Source organism: Microcaecilia unicolor, chromosome 10 (assembly GCF_901765095.1).
Source record: "Microcaecilia unicolor chromosome 10, aMicUni1.1, whole genome shotgun sequence".
NCBI classification, from domain to species: Eukaryota; Metazoa; Chordata; class Amphibia; order Gymnophiona; family Siphonopidae; genus Microcaecilia; species Microcaecilia unicolor.
In genome coordinates this window covers 123,302,759-123,327,076 of record NC_044040.1, presented here as the reverse complement: position 1 = coordinate 123,327,076, position 24,318 = coordinate 123,302,759, and the positions used below count along the sequence as shown (strand labels likewise).

The 24,318-nt window shown below is 47.7% G+C and overlaps 1 protein-coding gene across 1 annotated transcript in view; it reads left to right on the top strand.

The window, feature by feature from the left end:
• LOC115478811 (rRNA 2'-O-methyltransferase fibrillarin-like) overlaps positions 1-24,318 on the top strand; it is a 393,169-nt gene that overhangs the window by 117,738 nt on the left and 251,113 nt on the right. The window contains 1 exon segment of the mRNA XM_030216419.1: positions 16,686-16,780. Coding sequence (XP_030072279.1) covers positions 16,686-16,780 — 95 coding nt within the window.

Below are 24,318 nucleotides of genomic sequence, written 5' to 3'. Positions count from 1 at the left end.
GATCAACCTCCTGGAACTGCGAAAGATCTGTAATGCTCTGAAGGCCTTCAGAGATTGGCTGTCCAACCAAATCATCTTGATTCAGACAGACATTCAGGTTGCGATGTACTACACCAACAAGCAAGGGGGCATCAGATCTCACCCTCTGCGTTAGGAAGCCGTCCAGATGTGGCTTTGGGAACGCCGTCGGGGCATGTTTCTTCAAGCCACTTATCTGGCAGGCATAAACAGTCTATCTGACAGGCTGAGTAAGGTAATGCATCCTCACGAGTGGTTACTGAATATGGACATAGCCCGCAAGATCTTCCGAGAGTGGGGCATCTCCTCAGTAGATCTTTTTGCCACTCAGATTAATCACAAGGTCCCTCAGTTCTGTTCCATTCTTCAGGCCCATGATAGACTAGCGTCAGATGCCTTTCTCCTACATTGGGGAACAGGCCTTCTGTATGTGTATCCTCTGCTACCTCTACTAGGGAATACTTTGCTGAAACTCAAGCAAGACTGCGGAACCATGATTCTAATCGCACCCTTCTGGCTCCGTCAGATTTGGTTCCCTTTTCTTCTGGAGTTGTCCTCCAAGGAACCGTGGAGATTGGAGTGTTCTCCAGTCCTCATCACTCGGGACGAGGGGTCACTTCTACATCCCAACCTCCAGTCTCTGGCTGTCACGGCCTGGATGTTGAGAACTTAGAATTCGCCTCCTTGGGTCTTTCAGAGGGTGTCTCACGGGTCTTGCTTCCAGGAAAGATTCCACAAAGAGGTGTTACTCTTTCAAATGGAGGAGATTTGCCGTCTGGTGTGATGATAGGGCCCTAGATCCTCCTTTTTGTATTTTTTTTGTCCTACACAGACCCTGCTTAGCCTTTTACTTGTAGAAGTATTGGCCTTTTACTTGGAGCGGACAAAGTCAATCAGACAGTCCGCCCAGTTGTTTGTTGCTTTCGATCCCAACAGGAGGGGAGTCGCCATCAGAAAATGCACAATCTCCAATTGGTTAGCAGTTTGCATTTCCTTTATGCCCAACCTGTGCTGACTCTGGAGGGCCATGACTGCGTTGGGGGCTCACTTAGTCAGCCTCCATTGAATAGATTTGCAAAGCTGCAACGGGTCTTCAGTCCACACATTCACTTCACATTACTGTCTTGAACAGGGTACCCGACGTGACTGTCGGTTTGGGCAGTTGGTGCTGCAGAATCTGTTTGTGGTTTAGAATCCAACTCCAGCCACCTAGGCCCGTTTTATTCTGTTCCAGGCTGCGCTCTCAGCTAGCTGTATATAGTTTCAGGTGAATCTTAGTTATGTCCTCGCTGTTGCGAGGCTCAATTGACCAATGTTTATTGTTTTGGGTGAGCCTGGATGCTAGGAATACCCCACGTGTGAGAATAATATACTCTCTTGTCCTCGGAGAAAGCGAAGATACTTACCTGTAGCAGGTATTCTCTGAGAACAGCAGGCTGATTATTCTCACAATCCCACCCACTTCCCTTTGGAGTTATTTGTTATGCTTTTATACTTAACTGAGGTACGCACTTGCATGGCGGGTGAGAAGTCAGTCCACGCATGCGTGGTGCGTGCTGCACGCGTGCCAGAACACTGTGACAAATTTTTTTTGTTTTTGCTGTAGCAAAATGCTGGTTCTCGGGCTGATGCATACGTCGACCCAAGTGTGAGAATAATCAGCCTGCTGTCCTCGGTGAATATCTGTTACAGGTTTAGTATCTTTGCTTTATGCTGGTGATGTCGCCGATTTGTCAGTTCTTTCTGCCTCAATTTTTGGCTGGAGGATATAAACCACTTGTCTGGACTTGTCTAGTAGTTCTCAAGAAAATACCAGTTAAAAACAAGTTACCATCTTGAAAATATAGACCAAATGCATTCCACTAATTAAAGGTGAAGGAAAGGCCAAATTACATCAAAGTTTAAAAGGTGAGTTGCAAGAAGCTGTTATAGCTAAAAGAGCATCTTTCAGAAAATAGGATCTGAATGAAGAAAACAAGAAATGGCTTAAGTACTTGCAAAGCTTTGATGAAGGCAGAATTTTTATAGAAGGTTATTATAGAGAGAAACAATAAAAGCTTTCTCTGGTACATTAACATAGGAGGCCTATGGTGGAGTCAGTGTGGACTATTGGATCATCACGGAGTAAAAGGGGCTGAACACAGATTTGTCATGTTTTGATGGGGCAGAATCTATATAGATTTAACTAAGGAAAGTCTTGACTCACCAGTCTGCTACATTTTTATGAAGGTTTGAATAAATATGTGGTAGAGGGGGGAGGCAGTCTTATCTGGATTTTTAGAAGGCTTTTGATAGTCCCTCCTTGAGGGTCCTGAGAATATCAAACGTCACAAGATAGGAGACAGTAATGTCTTCTTGTGTACTGGCAACTGGTTAAAAGATAGAAAATAGAGTAGGCTTAAATCGCTAATTTTCTCAGTGGAGGAAAGTGAGTAATGAATTAATACTGTACAGGAACCTGTGCTTTTTAACATATTTATGAATGATCTGGAAATGGGAACAATAAAGTGATCACATGCAGAAGATACAAAATTGTTCAAAGTTATTACATTGCAGGAAGACCTTGGAAGACTGAACAGATAAAATGTAATGTGGACAACTGCAAAGTGATGTACATAGGAAAGAAAAACACAAATTCCATAGCGTGCCTAGATCAATCCAGAGACTTGTGGGGTTATGCTCCTCTAGCAGGTTAGATAGAGAGAACTCAGAAGTTTGCTACAATAGAGCATGTGCAGCCAGCCTCACTTCAGTATTCTCTCTATCTAGCAGGTAGAAGGGAGCATAAAGTGCAGCTCTGTGGCCTGAGGCTCCTATCCCGTTCCCTCAGGTGTGTTAAGCTTTCTTTGGGGTTGAGGTGCTGGAGCACATTCTGGGATACACCTGGTGGTGCCAGGTCCCTACCCTTCTCCCCCTGTCAGCCTACTTAAATTCTGTTGAGGATTTTGGCTGTATTCCTCTCCTGTCTCTTAAAAAAAAAAAAAAAAAAAAAAACCAGACGGAACGATTCTCCAGTCCAGCCTCATTTTGGCTTGCTTGGAACAATTCTCCATTCAGCTTAATTGGAACGTGAGCAGGGCTGGGACTGCGGAGAAGGTAAGGCTTTTGGGACTATGTCCGTTCCGTTGGAGTCCGTTAAGCGCTGCGAGGCACGGTGGCACGTCGCTTCCCTGCGAGTTTTGGTCCGCGACGATAGTGAGTCATAGTGTGGATCAGGGGATCGCGTGTTGGGCACCACGGCGCCAAAAGGGATCGTTTCTCGCTTGGCGGGAAAGTCTGTGACTGGAACGGTTGATCCGCCGGCGCCATTTTCTCGCTAGCGCCGCGGTCTCAGGATGCGGCGGCGGGATCTGCTGGGGCTCCCTCCGACAGAGAAGCCTCGATTTCTCTCCCAGAAAAGGCTATTATGGGGGCATTTCCCCCGGAGTTCTTACTCTTTTGCTCAAAGCGCTTTTATTGCGCTCTGAGGGAGAGGGGCAGGAGGCGGCCATTTTCGAAGCTCTGCTGCCTCGGGCTCTGAGTTCGTACAGAAGCCGCCTAGGACGGCCCGGTTGCGTTTAAGGGGCAGGTAGAGTGGAGGAGTAGCATAATGATTAGTGCAGCAGGCTTTGAACCTGGCTGTCTGGGTTCGTTTCCCTCTGCTGCTCCTTCTGTCCGTGAGCAAGTCACTTAGCCCTCCATAATAACCCTGGGACAACATATGGATTCGGAGGGTGTCCCAGGGTCAGGGGAATCATTTTCAGGGCACCTTGAACAGAGGAAGTTGACCTCACCACGACCAGGCTCTTTAAAGGGAAGAACTGATTCCATTCTTTATACAGGCATTGTAAGTTCTAATTTTATATCATCTGCGGTTAGCTCTTCCATTTGGTCGGGCACTAGGAGCTGGCGGAAGCCTGTTAGGTTCATGAGGCTGTTCTGTTCTTGGGTGTATGTGCGCGCTTGATTATTAGCATTTGTATGCGCTACCAAACACTTGCAGCGCTGAACACCTGACATTTATTTTATTTATTTATTTATTGCATTTGTATCACACATTTTCCCACCTATTTGCAGGCTCAATGTGTCATAAAGAGACCCTGTTCAAGAGCTTACAATCTAGTATAGCTCCATCTTTATTGCCACTCCACATGGCACGCTGAGGCCCCAGTGCTCCCCTGGATTCTGATGTGCTTGCAATTCAGGCAGTTTTATATGTAGATCTTTCAGGAATGTGATTGGGAACCTAGTGTGGAGCACACCAGTTTCTGCATATTGGTTTTCCACAGCTTTGAGTCTTCCTCAGCTTTCCAGGGGCGAGGTAGGTGACCCTTTAGTCCCCTGCAGCTGTGCTGTGACAGTGACAGCCTTATGCTGCTGCTTGGAAAGTTCTGCCTATCTGAAAGTCTCCTGGTAGAGATGCCTGTGCTTCTTGAGGTGAGTTACAGTAAGACTATTTCTGGACCCTTCTTGAGGAGGTTCAGGGGGTGTGTACATCTTTAATGGAAGGGAGGAAGGGATCAGGATTAGGGATTCTACCCTAGCTTTTCACTCTTCCACTCTTTTTCTTTCTCAGACATGGCAGTACAGTGTTTTAGGAGTCAGGCTTAAGGCTGTTGACTAGATGTTTCTGTGTGAAATGTTACATTTTGAGGCTAGTGCAGGCCTCTCAGGTTTCTCTCGGTTTCCTTGGTAACCCTGCACCCTCTGGGCTCCCCTGGTGGCATTTGCTCGGTGGGTATTGGTTACATCAATCTAGTTTTATTGAGGAGGGTTGCTGGCCTTTCAGCTTGAAGGTTATAGGTTCAAGGCTGGTTTTTCCATCCTATTAGATACTGTGGGCTCAGCTAGATTTCCAGTGGGGCATATTTTATTTCATTATCTCTTATGGCTTGCTTGGCCAAGTAGTTCTTACATGACTGGAACAGTTTTCAGAACTCTTCAGTTTTAAATTTTGCTCTTCTCTCTCTCTCTTAGCACACTGATACTGGCCACACTTTTACATATTAGTCTCAGCTGCCTGGTACTGCAGCATTCCTGATACCTCTAATTGTTTCTTATGGGGTACCTAAATTTCATGAGGAGTGGCCCAGGAGCTACTTCAGTGTAGAGATAGCTTAATAGTGGTTGCAATCAGCTGAGAGTAAGCACTGAGCTCTAGGGGTGCGGCTTCACGACCCACTGTAGCTTGCTTTTTGTAGTATACAATGGTACTACAGACGTATGCTGCTACACCATCTGTCTCTGGTGTACCTGGTAGTACGACTGATACCCATCAGGGTGGAGTTTTTCTACCGGAACAGCAACGGGCGAAGCTGTTCCAGGTTTCTTCCCTCATTCGGCTGAAGGCTCCAACAGCGTTGGACTATGTTCAGGGGTCGTTCCTTGGGCCCAGAGCCACATGCGGCCTTTGCAATGGTATCTACTCAGCCGTTGGTCTTTCCTTTCCAAGGTTCTTTGATTTCGGATCGCTGGCGGACTCCGGTGATGGATTTCATGGCTTGATTCTACAATCCCAAGGTGACCCGGTTCTTCAGCAAAATGCAGCTGTGACCAAGTGGTAACAGCACTGGTCTTGTAATGCAGACGTAGACGGTTCAAATCCCACTGTTACTACTAATAAAGCTGTGAGCAACAACAGTTAAGAGGCAGAGAGTTTGAGTCCAAAGGAATAGACGCTATTCTTCAGCCGTGGCCGTTGGAGCTTCTATATGTCTTTCGATGGTCGGTCAAGTAGTGGGGAAATCTCTCGTCTTCCAGGTCCGGTAATACTTATTGCACCGGACTGGCCCAGATGTCCTTGGTATGCGGGCTTGATTCGCCTCCTGATCGACGAGCCGTTCCACCTGTCTCACTGGTCGGGTCTTATCCATCAGGGGCTGGTAGTCATGAAAGATCACGCTCCATTTGGGCTTATGGCCTCGCCTTTATACGGTCTCGTCTGAGGTGTCCAGGATAGCCGGAGGCGGTTTTTGGGACCATGTTACAGGCGCGCAAATGTTCCACTTCTATTGCGTATGATGGAGTGTGGAGGTCGTTTGTGGCTTGGGGTTCCTTGGCAGGCATTTCCCCTCAATCAGACCCTCTTGGGTCCGTTCTGGCTTTTTTGCAGGAAGTGATAGTTAAGGAACTGTTGCTAAGTACTTTAAAGGGTCAGTTAGCGGCATTGGCTTTCTGGAGGGGTCGTTTGGGGAGCCACTCCTTAGTGTCTCTTCTGGAGTTCGTTTGTTTTCTTAGCTGTGTAGGGCATCTCAGACCTCCTTGGGTTCCGGTGGTGCCAGATTGGAATTTGAACCTGGTCCTTAGGGCGTTTCGGCGGTCTCCTTTTGAGCCCCTGAGTAAAGATCTTGAATGTTTTCAAGTTGAAGACTGTGTTTCTGGTGGCAATGGCTTCAGCCAGGCAGGTGTCTGAGCTTCAGGCCCTTTCGTGCAGAGCCCCTTTCTTCATTTTTTCGGAGGCGGGAGTGACAATTCAAAGGGTGCAGTCCTTGGTTTCTAAGATAGTCACACGTTTTCACGTTAACCAGGGAGTGGTGGTGCCATCCATCCTTCAAGCAAGAGGATTTCCCTCACAATTTTTGAGCTCTAAGGGGTTTAGACGTTAGGGGACCTCTGATGTGTTATTTGGAGGCGACTAATTCGTTTCGAAAGCAGATCATCTTTTTGTGCTGTTCGCAGGTCATAAGAAAGCGAACGTGACCTCTAAGGCCACGGTCGATCGGTGGCTTAGGGAGGCTATTGCGTCGGCTTACCTGTTGTTGGGGGATTTTTTTCCCTACCCTATTTGCATTCGGGCACTCTCCAAGAGGGTTCAGGCCTCTTCTTTTGCGGAGTGTCGTCTGGTGTCGTTGGAGGACATTTGTTAAGCGGCGTCTTGGCATTCCTTTGTTATGCATTGCCGTCTTGATGTTGCGCGTCGAGAGGCGCTTGTTGGGACTTCTGTGTTGGCGGCGGGAGTAGGCCGGTCCTACCCTTGATGAGGATTGCTTTGGTACATCCCACAAGTCTCTGGATTGATCTGGGGACGCTATGGAAGGTAAAATTGTCTTACCTGATAATTTTCTTTCCATTAGTCCCTCAGATCAATCCAGAGCCCCTCCCTGGAATTCGCTTTCGTAATCTCTGATCGGATTCAGTATACTTCAGTTGGTTCTGTTCATGTTCCTTTGTCTGTGGACGGGTAAGGCGGTTAGGGTGTGTTTATATTTACATTTCTAAGTTATAGCAGCTCGGAGAGTTTCTTCCAAGTTTATGCTGCTTTTGCAGAGACAGGAGAGTGTTCTATGGTTCTTACTGCTTTGGTATCGTTATACTGAAGTGAGGCTGGCTGCCAATGCTCTATTGTAGCAAACTTCTGAGTTCTCTCTATCTAACCTGCTAGAGGAGGAGCATAACCCCACAAGTCTCTGGATTGATCTGAGGGACTAATGGAAAGAAAATTATCAGGTAAGACATAATTTTACCTTATAGCTACAAGATTCTAGGTTTGTCATTAGGAATCACCATCCGAAAAAAGGATCTAAATGTCATAGTGTACAATATGTTGAAATCGTAATGTTGTTGACTTATTAGGTAAGGAATAGAGAAAAGAAATAATTTTAGAATGCCTTTGTACTGCTTCATGGTGCAAGTGCACCTTGAGTATTGTGTGCAGTTCTGGTCACCCCATCTCAAAAAGATATAGTGGAGTTTAAAAAGGTATAAAGAAGAGCATCCAAAATTTAAGGAGTTGATGCAACGATCAAATGAGGAAAGGCTAGGGAGGTTCTGCAACTTGAAGAAGAGATGGCAGAAGTCTATAAAATTGAGTAGAGGGGACAAAGCAAATCAGTTGTTTACACTTTTGAAAAGTACAAAGACCAGGACATGAACTGTGAAGTTAGTACATTTAAAACTAATAGTTTTTTTTTCACTCAATTCATAATTAAACTTTGGAACTCATTCATGGAAGATTTTGGTAAAAGCAGCTTGCTTAGCTGGGTTTGAAAAGGGTTTGGACAGCTTCCTGGAGGAAAAACCCGTAAACCCAAGGTAGGCCTGGGGAAAGCCACGGCTTATCCTGGGGTTTATTGTGAAATCTTGCTACTTTTTGGGATCCTGGCTGGTACTTTTAACCTGTATTGGCCACTGTTGGAAACAGGATACTGGGCTAAATCGACCTGTGGGCTGACATAATATAGTATGTGTTTTGCTATGCTTAATTTTCCCCCACATTGATCTGCTGATAAAGGCAGGATAAAATTAGTTGCTCCCTACTTTAAGCTTTTTCTGCCCTAGATGCCCTTTTCCCTCCTTCCTGCCTACACTTTTAAGCTTTTTTTCCTCTCTCTTCCTTCAATCTATACCCCCAAGTTTCTGTACTCTTTCTAACTGTTCTCATCTTTCCTTTGCCTTTGTCATTCAGCTGCAGCCTAGAGCTCTCCTAGCTGCTTCTCTCATCTGCATTGGTGTGGCTTCCTTCAGCCTCAGTCCTAAAGTGGTTGCCACTACCCTTAGTGCTGCTGCAGGTGGACCATCTATTCCCAACCCAGCATGTTTCCTCTGCCCTTGGCTTTAGGGTATCTAAGCAGCAGAAGTGGCAATTCCCTCGGGCTGGTGCCCGGTATCAAATATTAGATGCCAGTACAACCTGATGCCTGGGATTTTCCAACTCTGACCTTTCAGGTAAGGTATAGTCCTTGCAAAGTTTGAGTTGCTATTGCTTTAGTTCTATGGGAAATTACAAATCTTCATTAAATATTTTTTTCTTTTACAATTAAAGTTTAATGTACTGCTACTTACCTACATGGGAAAGATAGTGCTGTGTATACATTGTTCTCCGAGGACAAGCAGGCTGCTTGTTCTCACGATTGGGTTGACGACCACGGCAGCCCCCTCCAACCGGAGCAAAAATCTCGCGGGAGGTCCCGCACGCAGGGCATGCCCACCGCGAATGCGCGGCCGTCTTCCCGCCCGTGCGTGACCGTTCCCGCTCAGTTTTTTCCTTTCCGCGCTGGAGAGACGCATCTTTGTTCCTCTCCTTGTCAGCCCCGGAAAACCGGTTTGCAGCCTAGTCCGCGCTTTATTTTGTTGTGCATGTTCGCTCTTTTTTTCGTTTACAAAAAAAAAGTTTCTCTCGTCATTCTTTAGTCGTGGCGGTCATTTCTTTTTCTTCTGGTGTGCTTTTCACCTCCACCATAGACAATTTTGATTTTGCCGACGCGATTTTTCCGTCTATGTCCTTGAAGGTCCCGAGCAGATTCAAAAAGTGTGGTTGGTGCGGCCGGCAGATCTCGCAGACCGATTCTCACGCTTGGTGCCTCCAGTGCCTCGGGCCGGAGCATAATTCCAAGACGTGCACCTTGTGTCTCGGCTTACGGAAGTGGACGCAGGTGGCGAGGCAAGTTCTTTGGAACAGTCTTTTTGGAACTTGCGAAGGCACTTTGACGTCGACCTCGACAGCATCGGTGTCAACAGCTGTGTCTTCGGTACCGGTACCAATGTCGGCGGCGACTATGGCATCGACCCCAGGAGCACAGGTTCCCTTGGCCCGACGACCTGCCAGTGACGGTGGTGGTGAGCGGCCGCAAAGGCAGTCTGCCCCGGCCACTCCCACTGCTACTACTACTACTGTTTAGCATTTCTATAGCGCTACAAGGCGTACGCAGCGCTGCACAAACATAGAAGAAAGACAGTCCCTGGTCAAAGAGCGTACAATCTAATAGACATAAATAAATAAATAAATAAAGTAAGCAAATCGAATCAATTAATGTGAAAGGGAAGGAAGAGAGGAGGGTAGGTGGAGGCGAGTGGTTAAAAGTGGTTGCGAGTCAAAAGCAATGTTAAAGAGGTGGGCTTTCAGTCTAGATTTAAAGGTGGCCAAGGATGGGGCAAGACGTAGGGGCTCAGGAAGTTTATTCCAGGCGTAGGGTGCAGCGAGAGAGAAGGCGCGAAGTCTGGAGTTGGCAGTAGTGGAGAAGGGAACAGATAAGAAGGATTTATCCATGGAGCGGAGTGCACGGGAAGGGGAGTAGGGAAGGACGAGTGTGGAGAGATACTGGGGAGCAGCAGAGTGAGTACATTTATCGGTTAGTAGAAGAAGTTTGAACAGGATGCGAAAACGGATAGGGAGCCAGTGAAGGGTCTTGAGGAGAGGGGTAGTATGAGTAAAGCGACCCTGGCGGAAGACGAGACGGGCAGCAGAGTTTTGAACCGACTGGAGAGGGGAGAGGTGACTAAGTGGGAGGCCAGCAAGAAGCAGATTGCAGTAGTCTAAACGAGAGATGACAAGGGTGTGGATGAGGGTTTTGGTAGAGTGCTCGGAAAGAAAGGGGCGGATTTTACGGATGTTGTAAAGAAAGAAACGACAGGTCTTGGCAATCTGCTGGATATGAGCAGAGAAGGAGAGAGAAGAGTCAAAGATGACCCCAAGGTTTCGAGCTGAGGAGACAGGGAGAATGAGAGAGCCATCAACAGAAATAGAAAACGGGGGGAGCGGGGAGGTGGGTTTGGGGGGGAAAATGAGAAGCTCGGTTTTGGTCATATTTTATTTCAGGTGGCGTTGAGACATCCAGACAGCAATGTCAGACAAGCACGCTGAAACTTTGGTTTGGATGCAAGGTGAGATATCAGGGGTAGAAAGGTAGATTTGGGAGTCATCAGCATAGAGATGGTAGGAAAAGCCATGGGATGAGATTAATGAACCAAGGGAAGAAGTGTAGATAGAAAAGAGGAGGGGACCAAGAACAGAACCCTGAGATACGCCGAGAGGCAGAGGGATAGAAGTAGAAGAGGATCCACCAGAGTGAACACTAAAGGTGCGGAGGGAGAGGTAGGAAGAGAACCAGGAAAGGACAGAGTCCTGGAATCCAAGTGAGGACAGGGTATCGAGAAGTATGCTGTGATCGACAGTGTCAAAAGCAGCGGAAAGATCAAGAAGAATGAGGATGGAATATTGACCTCTGGATTTAGCCAGTAATAGGTCATTGGAGACTTTAGTAAGCGCAGTTTCGGTTGAGTGGAGAGGGCGAAAACCAGATTGTAGATTGCTCAGGGTCATCGTGACCGAACCCTGTCTGATCCGATACCTCGAGGCCGTGGGGACTCCACCTCCTCCTCGTCTCTTCCGCGGAGCGCCGATGACGGACATCGGAAGAAAGCTGCCAAAAAGCACCGTCATCGGTAGCCCTCAGCGCACGGGACTGGCAGCTCCGGGACATCGAGAGAAGACTCGACCCCCAGGAAGCGGCAGTGCCGGGAGGAGCGCTCCCCCTCGGTCGAAGAGTTGTCGATGCGCAGGTCGTCGGGTACCTCGGTACCATCTCCTGGACCCGGGCAGCTTCCAGCACCGACGCCCATACCGGCCCCCCTGCCTTTCCCGACAGCGGGCCTAGACGAGTGCCTCCGAGCCATCCTTCCGGGGATCCTGGAAGGGCTGATGCGCCAGGCCCTGCTGGCACTGGGGGGGTGCTTGCGCCCTCGGTGCCGTTGATGGAGGCGCCGGTGGGCTGTGGTCTGGTGATGAGGCCTCCGACGCCGCTTCCGGCACCGGTGTCGACTGCCACTCAGGTGGAATCGACGTCGATGGAGGGAGCTTTGTCCCCGCCGGCGCGGGAGTCCACCTCTTGACGCCATCATCGAGGACGTGGTTCCTCGCAGTCGAGACTGGCCCGGTTGCGGTCTGAGTTGAGAGAGCTCATGTCCGACACCGAGGAGGAGGCCTTGTGGGGGGGGGGGGGAGCAGGAGGACCCCAGATATTTTGCATCAGAGGAGTCTGTGGGCCTTCTCTCCGACCCCACTCCTTCACCGGAGAGGAAGCTCTCGCCTTCTGAGAGCCTCTCCTTTGCCTCTTTTGTTTGGGATATGTCTATCAGCATTCCCTTCCCAGTGGTTACTGTGGATGAGCTGAGGGCGGATATGCTCGAAGTCCATCACCACCTAGAGAGTCTTCGACGGTACCGTTGCACAATGTCCTCAAAGAGACACTGCTTCAGAACTGGTTGAAGCCATTATCTAATCCCACCATCCCCAAGAAAGCGGAGTCCCAATACAGAATCCACTCAGACCCGGAGTTGATACGGCCTCAATTGCCTCATGACTCGGCGGTCATGGACTCTGCTCTCAAGAGAGCACGGAGTTCGAGGGATACCGCCTCGGCGCCCCCTGGGCGGGAGTCTCGCACTCTGGACTCGTTTGGGAGAATACAATCATACCAATTCTACACGAGCATCCACATGCGGAATAATGTGCGACAACTGGCGGACCTGGTTGACAAGCTCCCCCTGGAGCAGTCCAGGCCATTTCAGGAGGTGGTCAGGCAGCTGAAGGCGTGCAGAAAATTCCTGTCCAGGGGTATTTGACACCTGTGATGTGGCATCCCGAGCTCCAGCCCAAGGTATAGTGATGCGCAGACTCTCCTGGCTGTGTGCCTCAGACCTGGACAACCGCACCCAGCAGTGGCTGGCTGATTCCCTTGCCGGGGGGATAACATTTTTGGTGAGAAGGTTGAGCAGTTGGTGGACCAACTGCACCAGCGGGAAACCGCTCTCAACAAGCTCTCCCAACGGGCACCTTCAGCATCCACCTCCGCATGTGGACGTTTTTCCCGGTCCCGGCAGGCTGCACCCTACGCCTACAACAAGCGTAGGTACACCCTGGCGACCCGAAGGCCTCCTCAGGCTCAGGGACAGTCCCAGCACGCTAGTTCCCATCAACAGCGTGCGCCTAAGCAGCCCCCTGCGCCTCCACAGCATAAACAGGGGACGGGCTTTTGACTGGATCCATGGGAACATAGCCGCCATCAAAGTAGCCGTGCCGGATGGCCTGCCAGTCAGGGGAGGTTGAAAGTTTTTCACCAAAGGTGGCCTCTTGTAACCTCCGACCACTGGGTTCTTCAAATAGTGCGGTGCGGGTACACCCTGAATTTGATTTCCACCCCACCAAATTGTCCACCGGGAGTTCAATCCTTCAGCTCCCATCACAGGCAGGTACTTGCAGAAGAACTCTCTGCCCTTCTCAGTGCCAATGCGGTCGAGCCCGTACCACCCGGGCAGGAAGAGCAGGGATTCTATTCCAGGTACTTTCTTGTGGAAAAGAAAACGGTGGATGCGCCCCATCCTAGACCTGAGGTGCCTGAACGAGTATCTGGTGCGGGAAAAGTTCAGGATGCTTTCCTTGGGCACCCTTCTACCCATGATTCAGAAAGACGATTGGCTATGTTCCCTGGATTTAAAGGACGCTTACACTCTCATCCTGATACTGCCAGCTTACAGACAGTATCTCCGATTCCGTCTGGGGACACGTCACTTTCAGTATTGTGTGCTGCCCTTTGGGCTCGCCTCTGCCCCACAGGTTTTCATGAAGTGTCTCGTGGTTGCGGCGTATCTACGCAATCTGGGGGTGCACGTGTTCCCGTATCTCGATGATTGGCTGGTAAAGAGCACCTCAGAGGCAGGAGCTCTTCGGTCCATGTAGTGCACTATTCAACATCTGGAGCTGCTGGGGTTTGTGATAAATTACCTGAAGTCCCATCTCCAGCCATTCCAGTCTCTGGAATTCATAGGAGCTCTGCTGAATTCACAGACGGCTCAGGCCTATGTTCCTGAGGCGAGAGCTCAGAATCTCCTGTCCCTCGCTTCCCAGACCAGAGCGTCCCAGCAGATCACAGCTCGGCAGATGTTGAGACTCCTGGGCCATATGGCCTCTACAGTCCATGTGACCTCCCATGGCTCGTCTTCACATGAGATCTGATCAATGGACCCTAGCTTCCCAGTGGTGCCAAGCCACCGGGAATCTAGAAGATGTCATCCACCTGTCCATCAGTTGCCGCAATTCGCTGCGCTGGTGGACAATTCGTACCAATTTGACCCTGGGACGCCCATTCCAAATTCCGCAGCCCACAAAAGTGCTGACGGATGCATCTCGCCTGGGGTGGGGAGCTCATGTTGATGGGTTCCACACCCAGGGTGTGTGGTCCCCCCAGGAACAAGATCTTCAGATCAACCTCCTGGAGCTCCGAGTGGTCTGGAACGCACTGAAGGCCTTCAGGGATCGGCTGTCCTACCAAATTATCCAAATTTGGAGAGACAATCAGGTTGCAATGCATTACATCAACAAGCAGGGGGGCACCGGATCTCGCCCTCTGTGTCAGGAAGCCGTCAGGATGTGGAGTTGGGTACGCCAGTTTGGCATGCTTCTCCAAGCCACATACCTGGCAGGCGTAAACAGTCTAGCCGACAGACTGAGCAGATTCATGCAACTGCACGAGTGGTCGCTCCATTCCAGAGTGGTACGCAAGATCTTCTGAGAGTGGGGCACTCCCTCGGTGGACCTTTTCGCCTCCCAGACCAAACACAAGCTGCCTCAGTTCTGTTCCAGACTTCAGGCACACGGCAGACTGGCGTCAGATGCCTTTCTCCTCCATTGGGGGAACGGCCTCCTGTATGCATATCCTCCCATACCTTTGGTGGGGAAGACCTTAATGAAGCTCAAGCAAGACCGCGGCACCATGATTCTGATCACGCCCTTTTGGCCCCGTCAGATCTGGTTCCCTCTTCTTTTGGAGTTTTCCTCCGAGAACCGTGGAGATTGGAATGTTTTCCAACTCTCATTTTGCAGAACGAAGGAGCGCTTCTGCACCCCAACCTTCAGTCTCTGGCTCTCACGGCCTGGATGTTGAGGGTGTAGATTTTGCTTCGTTTGGTCTGTCTGAGGGAGTCTCCCTTGTCTTGCTTGCCTCTAGAAAGGATTCCACTAAAAAGAGTTAATTTTTCAAGTGGAGGAGGTTTGTCGTTTGTTGTGAGAGCAAGGCCCTAGAACCTCGTTCTTGTCCTGCACGGAACCTGCTTGAATACCTTCTGTACTTATCAGAGTCTGGTCTCAAGACCAACTCAGTAAGGAATCACCTTAGTGCAATTAGTGCTTACCATTATCGTGTAGAGAAACTCAAATATGCACGAGTATTCAGCTAGTGCAAATTGCTACATTCCGCCATCAAACTTTTTTTTACATTTTATTCCCTCCCCATCCCTCCATTTTATGTCTCAACAATTTTATTGATGATTCAACAAAGTAAACAATCACCACTGTCAATATATAAAAGAAACAAAACCTTGGTAACAGAACCATCAAACTGCAGATAAAATAATAATGGTTACATCTTCAAATTTTGAACAGTACCCCCCCCCCCCCAATTAAAAACCTCTGATACTGTATTAGAATGTTACTTTAAAATTAGATTGTAAGCTCTGTCGAGCAGGGACTGTCTCTTCATGTGCAGGTGTACAGCGCTGCGTACGTCTAGTAGCGCTATAGAAATAAGTAGTAGTAGTAGTAGTTAAAGCCATCTCTGGAGAGCCTTTAGTCGTTCGATTCATGAGAGGCTTGCTTTTGTCAAAGCCCCCTGTCAAGCCTTCTGCAGTGTCATGGGATCTCAACGTCGTCCTCACCCAGCTGACGAAACCTCCTTTTGAGCCACTGAATTCATGGCATCTGAAGTACTTGACCTGGAAGGTCATTTTCTTGGTGGCAGTTACTTCAGCTCGTAGAGTCAGTGAGCTTCAAACCCTGGTAGCCCATGCTCCGTATACTAAATTTCATCATAACAGAGTAGTCCTCCGCACTCACCCTAAGTTCCTGCCAAAGGTGTTGTCGGAGTTCCATCTTAACCAGTCAATTGTGTTGCCAACATTCTTTCCCAGACCTCATACCCGCCCTGCTGAACGTCAGTTGCACACATTGGACTGCAAGCGAGCGTTGGCCTTGTATCTGGAGCGGACACAGCCTCTCAGACAGTCCGCCCAGTTGTTTGTTTCTTTCGACCCCAATAGGAAGGGGGTCGCTGTCGGATCTCCAATTGGCTAGCAGATTGCATTTCCTTCACTTATGCCCAGGCTGGGCTGGCTCTTGAGGGTCATGTCACGGCTCATAGTGTCAGAGCCATGGCAGCGTCGGTAGCCCACTTGAAGTCAGCCACTATTGGAGATTTGCAAGGCTGTGACGTGGTCATCTGTCCACACATTCACATCACATTACTGCCTCCAGCAGGATACCCGACGCGACAGTTGGTTCGACCAGTCAGTGCTGCAGAATCTGTTTGGGGTCTGAATCCAATTCCACCCTCCAGGACCCGATTTTATTCTGTTCAGGCTGCACTCTCAGTTGTTCTTTGTAGGTCAATTTCTGTTATGCCCTCGTCGTTGCGAGGTTCAATTGACCTGGGTTGTTGTTTTGAGTTAGCCTGAGAGCTAGGGATACCCCAGTCATGAGAACAAGCAGCCTGCTTGTCCTCGGAGAAAGTGAATGATACATACCTGTAGCAGGTGTTCTCCGAGGACAGCAGGCTGATTGTTCTCACCTACCCTCCCTCCTCCCCTTTGGAGTTGCGTTTTCCTCATTATTTTGCTTGTCGTTCAACTGAGTGGGAACAGTCGCGCACGGGCGGGAAGATGGGCGCGGTGGGCGTGCCCTGCGTGCGGGATCTCCCGTGAGATTTTTGCTCCGGTAGGAGGGGGGGCTGCCATGGACGTCAACCCAGTCGTGAGAACAATCAGCCTGCTGTCCTCGGAGAACACCTGCTACAGGTGTGTATCATTCGCTTTTTCACATCTACAGTAATGTATGAAGCTCTGAGAAACACGTGCTTCTGATTTGATAGATATTGGTGATCAGTCAAAACCAAAATAAACATAAACACATTATTTTTCTGCAGGAGTTTTTATTTGCCGGGGGAAAGAAGATGCCTTGGTAACAAAAAATTTGGTTCCGGGGGAATCTGTATATGGAGAGAAAAGAATTTCCGTGGAGGTAAATTAAATTCTCAATATTATGGTTTAGTACAGAAGCAAAATGTAGTCATGACGACACCATAAAAATGGACATGAATGCGATTATGACATGAAAAGAGTGCAGTGGGCCTTAGGACAAATGAGGTGAAGACTATATAGAGGAAGTAGAGTTTATTGAAAGACACGAAACAGCTTATGTTTTGGCAGAGGTCTAATTATAAAAAATAAAAATACGAAAAGATGGAGAAAACCAAAGGGTTAAAATCTTGAACAGCAGGGTAACATACAGGGCTAGATTCTATATTATGTTGACTAAAAAATCAATGGCAAAGAAACCCTGCTTAAGCTGTATTCTATAAGCCGCACCTGAAGTTCAGTGCGGTTTATAGAATTTACACTTAAGCGGAGAGGTCACGCATAAATTTAGGCACTGCCATTTGCACCAATGAAAACGTGGTGCAAATGCCCATGCCTAAATTTACACGCGGAGCACAGTTTTTCTGCAATTCCACATGTAACTGAGAATCATGCCCCTCATTGGCCCTGAAATGCCCATAACCCTCCCATTTCTGCACCCCCTTTTTCTGACAGCGTGTGAATTTTAGGCACAGATGCTGCGCCGTGCTTAGCAAATGAAGTCCCAATTAAATAAAGCCAATTATTGGCACTAATTGGCTTGTTCAGTTGCGCACGCAAATTGGGGACATGCCTAAATTTGTACATGTTGTTTTTGGCGACTTCTATAGAATCAGGGGAACAGTGGGTTCTTACAAAATTCCTTTATAGCTCTACTAAGATGTATTTGGAACTGAAAACTAGGGCTGTTGAGTCGGAAGCAATTTTGGGTGGAGTTGAAGATGGTAAAAATGTTGTGACTCCACTTCGACTCCAGCTTTTTTTTTTTTTTTTGTAACTGTGTGTTTATTGATTTTCAAATATAAAAATGAGCAAAATCTCTTTCCATAGAAATTATTCCAAAGATACACATTTAATATAATAAGTTGCTACTCCTCTACGGTAACAGTGAATATAACCCCCTCCCCCCCCAAATCCCTTTACCTCCCACACTGGCCACCCCTCCTTATAATTCCCAGAGTGTCCAAACTGGAGAATTCCTTTGTCATCAGCAGCAGATGAATCCATTACGAATGGGTTGTGTCCACCTACCAGCAGGGGGAGATAGAGAACACTGAAAACCATAGTGCCTCTAGGATGGCTAGCTCCATCTGCCTCTCGATTTCTTAGAGGGGTGCTTCAGCTCCGGCCTCCTGCTTGGAATCTGGGGCTAGTATTAAAGGCTCTTCAGTGTTCGCCCTGCGAGCCGCTGAGGCGAGCTTCGGAGAAGGATGTGACTCTATAGACAGTTTTTTTGGTGGCCATTACATCTGCGAGACGGGTGTCTGAGCTCCAGGCGCTGTCCTGTCGAGACCCATTTCTGCAATTCTTGGAGTCCGGAGTTAGGGTACGTACTGTGCATTCCTTCCTGCCTAAGGTGATTTCAGCGTTTCACCTAAACCAGCCTATTTATCTGCCCTCCTTTACTAGGGAGGGGTTTCCGGAATCTTTTGGGCAGTTGCACCTTCTGGATGTGCGCAGGGCTCTGTTGCAGTATCTGCAGATATCTAATGCTTTCAGGACCTCTGATCACCTTTTTGTATTGTCAGGTCCTTGCAGAGGGTCTCCAGCATCTAAAGCCACTTTAGCCTGTAGGCTTAAGGAAGCCATTTTTTCTGCATCTCTGTGTGACCGGCCTCCGCCTGACGCCTTTAAGGCACATTCCACATGAGCGATTTCTTCCTCTTGGGCTGAGACGGGAGCACTCTCTTTTCAAGAGATACGTAGTGCAGCTACTTGGGCTTCTAAGCTCTCTTTTGCCCATCATTACTGGCTGGATGTGGCTGCCAGGAGGGACATGCTTTTTGGAGCACAAGTGCTTGCGCGTGGTGTGGCTTGTTCCCGCCCTATCTAGGGATTGCTTTGATACATCCCATTCATAATGGATTCATCTGCTGCTGATAAGGAAGGGAAAATTAGGTTCTTACCTTGGTAATTTTCTTTCCTTTAGTCACAGCAGATGAATCCATGATCCCTCCCTGATTGACTCTTGTTTTGTGTTCAGTTTTTCCTGCAGACATGTTCCCTCATTGGGAGAAGTTGGAAAATAGTCTTCAGGATTTCTGTTCTACGGGAGGTTCATAGGCCCCGTATAAGAGGTTTGGGGAGGCTAAGCCTCCCCAGCTCAGCTGTGAACTTCCCTGCGGCCACGCCTACCTCTAAATGCAGTCCGAGAGAAGACTCGATGAAATCTTCTGTTGAGTAGCACAGTGGCAGCCAGGAACAAGACCTGCCGTCGCTACTCTCCACCCACAGCCAGCATAACATAAGAAAAAAAAGAAGCGCGGGGCCGCAGCAGCCTTCAGACATGCGCTGTCGGCTCTGCCGGTCTCTGCCCCGTGACATCAATTTCCCGTTCCGGGGTCAGAGGACCGACAGCGCATGTCTGAAGGCTGCTGCGGCCCCGCGCTTCTTTTTCTTCTTCTGTCAGCGCTGCTGTTAAGAGGCCCGGGCTGGAGGGAGAGAAGAGAACTTGGCCACTGGCTGGAAACAGTAGAAGGAGAGAGAGGGATAGGGGAGAGCCAGGGGGTATGGACAAGAGCAGTGGAGAGCCAGAGAGCGATAGGGAGAGAAAGAGGGGCCGTGGAAAAGAGCAGGGGAGAGTCAGGGACATGGAAAAAAGCAGGGGAGAGCCAGAAAGAGATGGGGAGAGAAAGAGGGGCCATGGAAAAGAGCAGAGGAGAGCCAGGGACATGGAAAAAAGCAGGGGAGAGCCAGAAAGAGATGGGGAGAGAAAGAGGGGCCAAGGAAAAGGGGAGAGCCAGGGACATGGAAAAAAAGCAGTGGAGAGCCAGAAAGAGATGGGGAGAGAAAGAGGGGCCATGGAAAAGAGCAGAGGAGAGCCAGGGACATGGAAAAAAGCAGTGGAGAGCCAGAAAGAGATGGGGAGAGAGAGGGGCCATGGAAAAGAGCAGGGGAGAGCCAGAAAGAGATGGGGAGAGAAAGAGGGGCCATGGAAAAGAGCAGAGGAGAGTTAGGGACATGGAAAAAAAGCAGGGGAGAGCCAGAAAGAGATGGGGAGAGAAAGAGGGGCCATGGAAAAGAGCAGGGGAGAGCCAGGGACATGGAAAAAAAGCAGTGGAGAGCTAGAAAGAGATGGGGAGAGAAAGAGGGGCCATGGAAAAGAGCAGAGGAGAGCCAGAAAGAGTTGGGGAGAGAAAGAGGGGCCATGGAAAAGTGCAGGGGAGAGCCAGAAAGAGATGGGGAGAGAAATAGGGGCCATGGAAAAGAGCAGAGGAGAGCCAGGGACAAGGAAAAAAGCAGGGGAGAGCCAGAAAAAGATGGGGAGAGAGGGCACATGGGCAGGAGAGAGAGAGAGAGAGAAGCTGCTGGGGAGAAACTGGGGGAGACCCTAGCTGTCAGACTGAGAAATGCTGGCTGGATGAAAGGAGGGAGAAAGAGGAAAAATGCTGGAAGGAGGGGGCAGAATGAGGGAAGACGCTGGTAGGGAGGGAAAGAGGAAAGACACTGGAAGGATGGGGTGAGAGAGGACATGCTGAATGGAAAAGGGTCAAGAGAGAGAACTGTCTAGAAGGAAGGGGAGATAGAGGGAGACAATGGACGGAAGGTTTGGGAGAGGGTAATGGGTGGAAGGATGGAGAGAGAAAGAGGTATGATACTGGATGGAAGGGTAGGAGAGAGAGAAGGAAGGTGCTGGACATGGATGGAGGGAAGGGAAGTATATGCACATGGATGGAGGGGATTGAGGAGAAATGCTGGGTATGGATGGATGGGAAACTGTTGAATTTAAGAGCTGGATCGGGATACTGAAGGATACGGACAGGGCTACAGATGGTAGACAGGACGCATAAGGACACAGGAGGATGGTGGATATGGTGAGAGAAAAAATATCAAATAGAAAGAAGACCCTGCATAAAACAGAAGACACTGGGACCAAAGTGAATAGAAAAACTAAATGATCAAACAAAGGTAGAAAAAAGTATTTTATTCAGAATTTATTAACTAGAATATGTCAGCGTTTGGAAATGTGCATCTGTGATGTTTTGCATGTAAGTTTCAATTTTTCTAGTATTGCTGCATGCCGAGTCTGACTTCTTGAGGTAACTTTCCAGTTCAGTATTTTGCCTTCATATCTGTTGTGTCATGTGTTTTTCATGTGATCAAGGTGCAGTATTCTGCTAGCGTGTAGTATTTTCAGCCCTTTTTGGTGATTTTTTTTATTTCACTAGGTTGTGCACTGGTGTTTTAGAGCCCGGTGTAATTACAGTGCTACCTTTCCATGCATAAGGTTGTAGCTTGTCCTGTCCTTGGAATTAGTACTGTTATGGTTTGGTAAGGTTATGACTGTTTTTGCACAAGTTTGTGTATAGTGTTTTGCAGTGGAGAGATTGTGTATTGGCCTTACTGAAGTGGCACCAAATCATCAGAAAGGGTTTTAGAGCCTAAATCATGACACACTACCTCTTGAAGGATCTACATAAAAGGAGCTCATTGTGAACACTTTCCACCCTAAAAGGGTGTTTTGTGGCTCTACATGAGAATTGTGATATTATGATCCCTTGTTTCATATTGTTGACGGTCTGCATTTTCCTTGTGGGTGGTATATTGGTTTATTAGGGTCTGCCCAGTGTTATGGTACTGTAAGGTTTATGAGTGTGTTTTTGCACAAATTTGTGCATAGTGTTTTGTAGTTGAGCAATTGTGGTTAGTACATGCTTTGAGCAACCACTTTATTCTTTGACACATGATACATATTTAATATCTAAATTTAATAAAAGGTATTAATTGTGACTTATTTTTTACTTATTTTTTTTTTATGTTGTCTTACAATTATGGATGTAAGCCCTGCCCCTAACCCCGCCCCCTTTAGCCTCCCCAAACAGTTGGGCCACCGACTGCCTATGGAGAGGTTGCGTTCGTCCCTCCTTTGTGTTATTGCTCCTTTTCTGGGGCGTTTGTTCGCTGTGAGGCAAGTTCATGTTATGCTACTTCGCGGTTTAACACTGCTTTGGAAGCTTCAAAATACTGAGAGGTAGATGGAGCTAGCCGTCCTAGAGGCACTATGGTTTTCAGTGTTCTCTATCTCCCCCCTGCTGGTAGGTGGACACAACCCATTCGTAATGGATTCATCTGCTGTGACTAAAGGAAAGAAAATTACCAAGGTAAGAACCTAATTTTCCCGTCTTCCCCACGTTTCTTGATGATATTTCCACTTAGATTGCAAGGCAGTCAGTTTATAGTTTTCACATATAATGCAGATTTTCTTTAACAATCTCTAAAGTTGGCAAGTCTTGTGTATGTGAATTTGAAGCAATTAACAATCGTGCAGCAGTAAAAACCCAAAGCATTAATTTCATTCATTCATTCATGTATCCCACTATTATACAAAAGCAAGTTTTAGTTCAAAGTGGCTTATGGTTTACAATTATTGAAATTACATTGATGTACGTGGTTTGTAGTTTTCAGTTATTTGCTGTTATCCATAGAATTTTTTGAAAAGGTATGTCTTTAGTTCTTTTCTGAACTGGAGATAGTTTGTGATGCTTCTTGTGATCTTGTAATTAATCCACAGCTCCCATTGCCCCCTCACCTCTCCCATTCAGTGGGGCAATTCCCATTGTACATGGTATATGGGTTTTGAGTAATTGTTGGGAATATGCAAATACCTCCTTCCATAATTCCTGTACCATAGGGTATTCCCACCAAATGTGAATGTATGTGTTCCTTTGATCACAACCCCTCCAACAGAGGTCTTCCCTTTTTTTTTTTCATAAGGACCTGTAGTCTAGGTGGGTAATAATGCCACTCCTCAGTACCTTAGGACCATTCTCAATAAACTGAAGTGCATTGGACAGCTTTTGGGATCTCAGTGAGAGATCCTTTCATTCCTCCTCAAAAAGTGTTCTGCATAGATCCCTCTCCCTTGCCTCCCTATAACTAGCCTTCAATTTAAGGCATTGAGGAGCCCATAAGCTAAAGCGAACCTCTGCCCACTGGTTGTCCCACTAGGGTTTCAAAAGCAGATTTAAGGCTGCCTCCCCTGCAGTAAATTGTTCATCCTGGAGAAAGTGTTTAACCTGAAGGTAAGGAAATACATACCTTGTTTCCATTTGATGATATTGTTGTAGCATTGAAAAGTGTATAATTTGGCCTTCCTCCACAGATTGACCAAAGTAGTGGAGGCTGTGTCTTTCCCATCTATGAAACAATTTCCTTGCCCAGGCATAAATTTATCTGTATTCCCCAAGGGTTGGCAATGAGGCCATATCTTGTTTTTCTATAAATGAGGGCGGGTCTTAAATCACACCCCCATAGTTGTCCTCGTGTATGAGTTTTTGATTCCTCAGATGTCCTTGTGTGTTCGAACCGCCCAGGGTAGAATCCTTACCTGAACAGAGCTAGACCCTTGCTCTGCTATAACCCATTGTTTAGGTTGAGATACCTGCTATTCTAGTTGTGCAGCTTGATGATGATGATTTTCCAAAATGGGTATACCCATCCCTCCATTCTCCTTGGCTTGGAACATTGTCTCAACCATTCATTGAGACTTTGGAGCTCTGCCAGCGCTGAAACATAGAAGGTATCTAAATTTAAAATTGGCCAAACTATTACCTGGTTATGTTGCCTGCATTTATGACAATAAGTGGTGGGTAGGCAATGTTGTAGAAATTTCCATCGAACAAAATGATGCATTGGTAACATTTATGCATCCACCAGGCCCGGCTCATTCATTTTATTGGCCTGAAAGAAAAGATGTTTGTTGGGTTCTAGCACAACATCTTATTTGAGTGCTTCCAGCGCCATCAGTTACGGCGTCAGGCTGCCAGTATCAATTCCCAGAAGTGACACTAAAAAAAGTGGCTCGTAAATTCAATAATAAATAAGCAATTATTGGAATTTGGCAGTTCATACAAACATTACGGACTTCGGCTTGGGAACCATTTAAGATATCCACTTTAGGCTTAGGAACCTAGGATAAGCAGCCCAATCATCGGCTTGTGAACCGGACAGATACCCACACAAGGCTTTGGAACCTTGATGAAGAAACCAAACTAGAGGCTTGGGATCCTCATCTAAGAAACCCACCCGTGGCTGGTATTTAACAGCTATCGGGCGTGACCCCTATGGCGATGGGGTTACTGGTTCAAGTTCCTGAACTGGTAGTGACAATGTCACCATGGACCAACGCAATTTAGGTACTAATAATGTCTGTATAAAACAAAAATAATGTGATGTTGCGATAGCAGTGTGCGATAGCAACGTCCTCAACTTTGTCCCTATTTCTAGGGCCTTGTATGCCAGCAATGAAAAAACAACCCTACTTTTTAAAGGGGTTTGAAACGTGCTCTTTCTAATGAAAATGATTAAAAAGAGTTTCCAGAAGGTCTTTTTTTTGTAAAAGTGGGCTAAAAATACCCTATTTTTGGCGTTTTTGCAAAAATCATCAACTTTACACTCAATTTGTGAACTAACGGAAAGGAG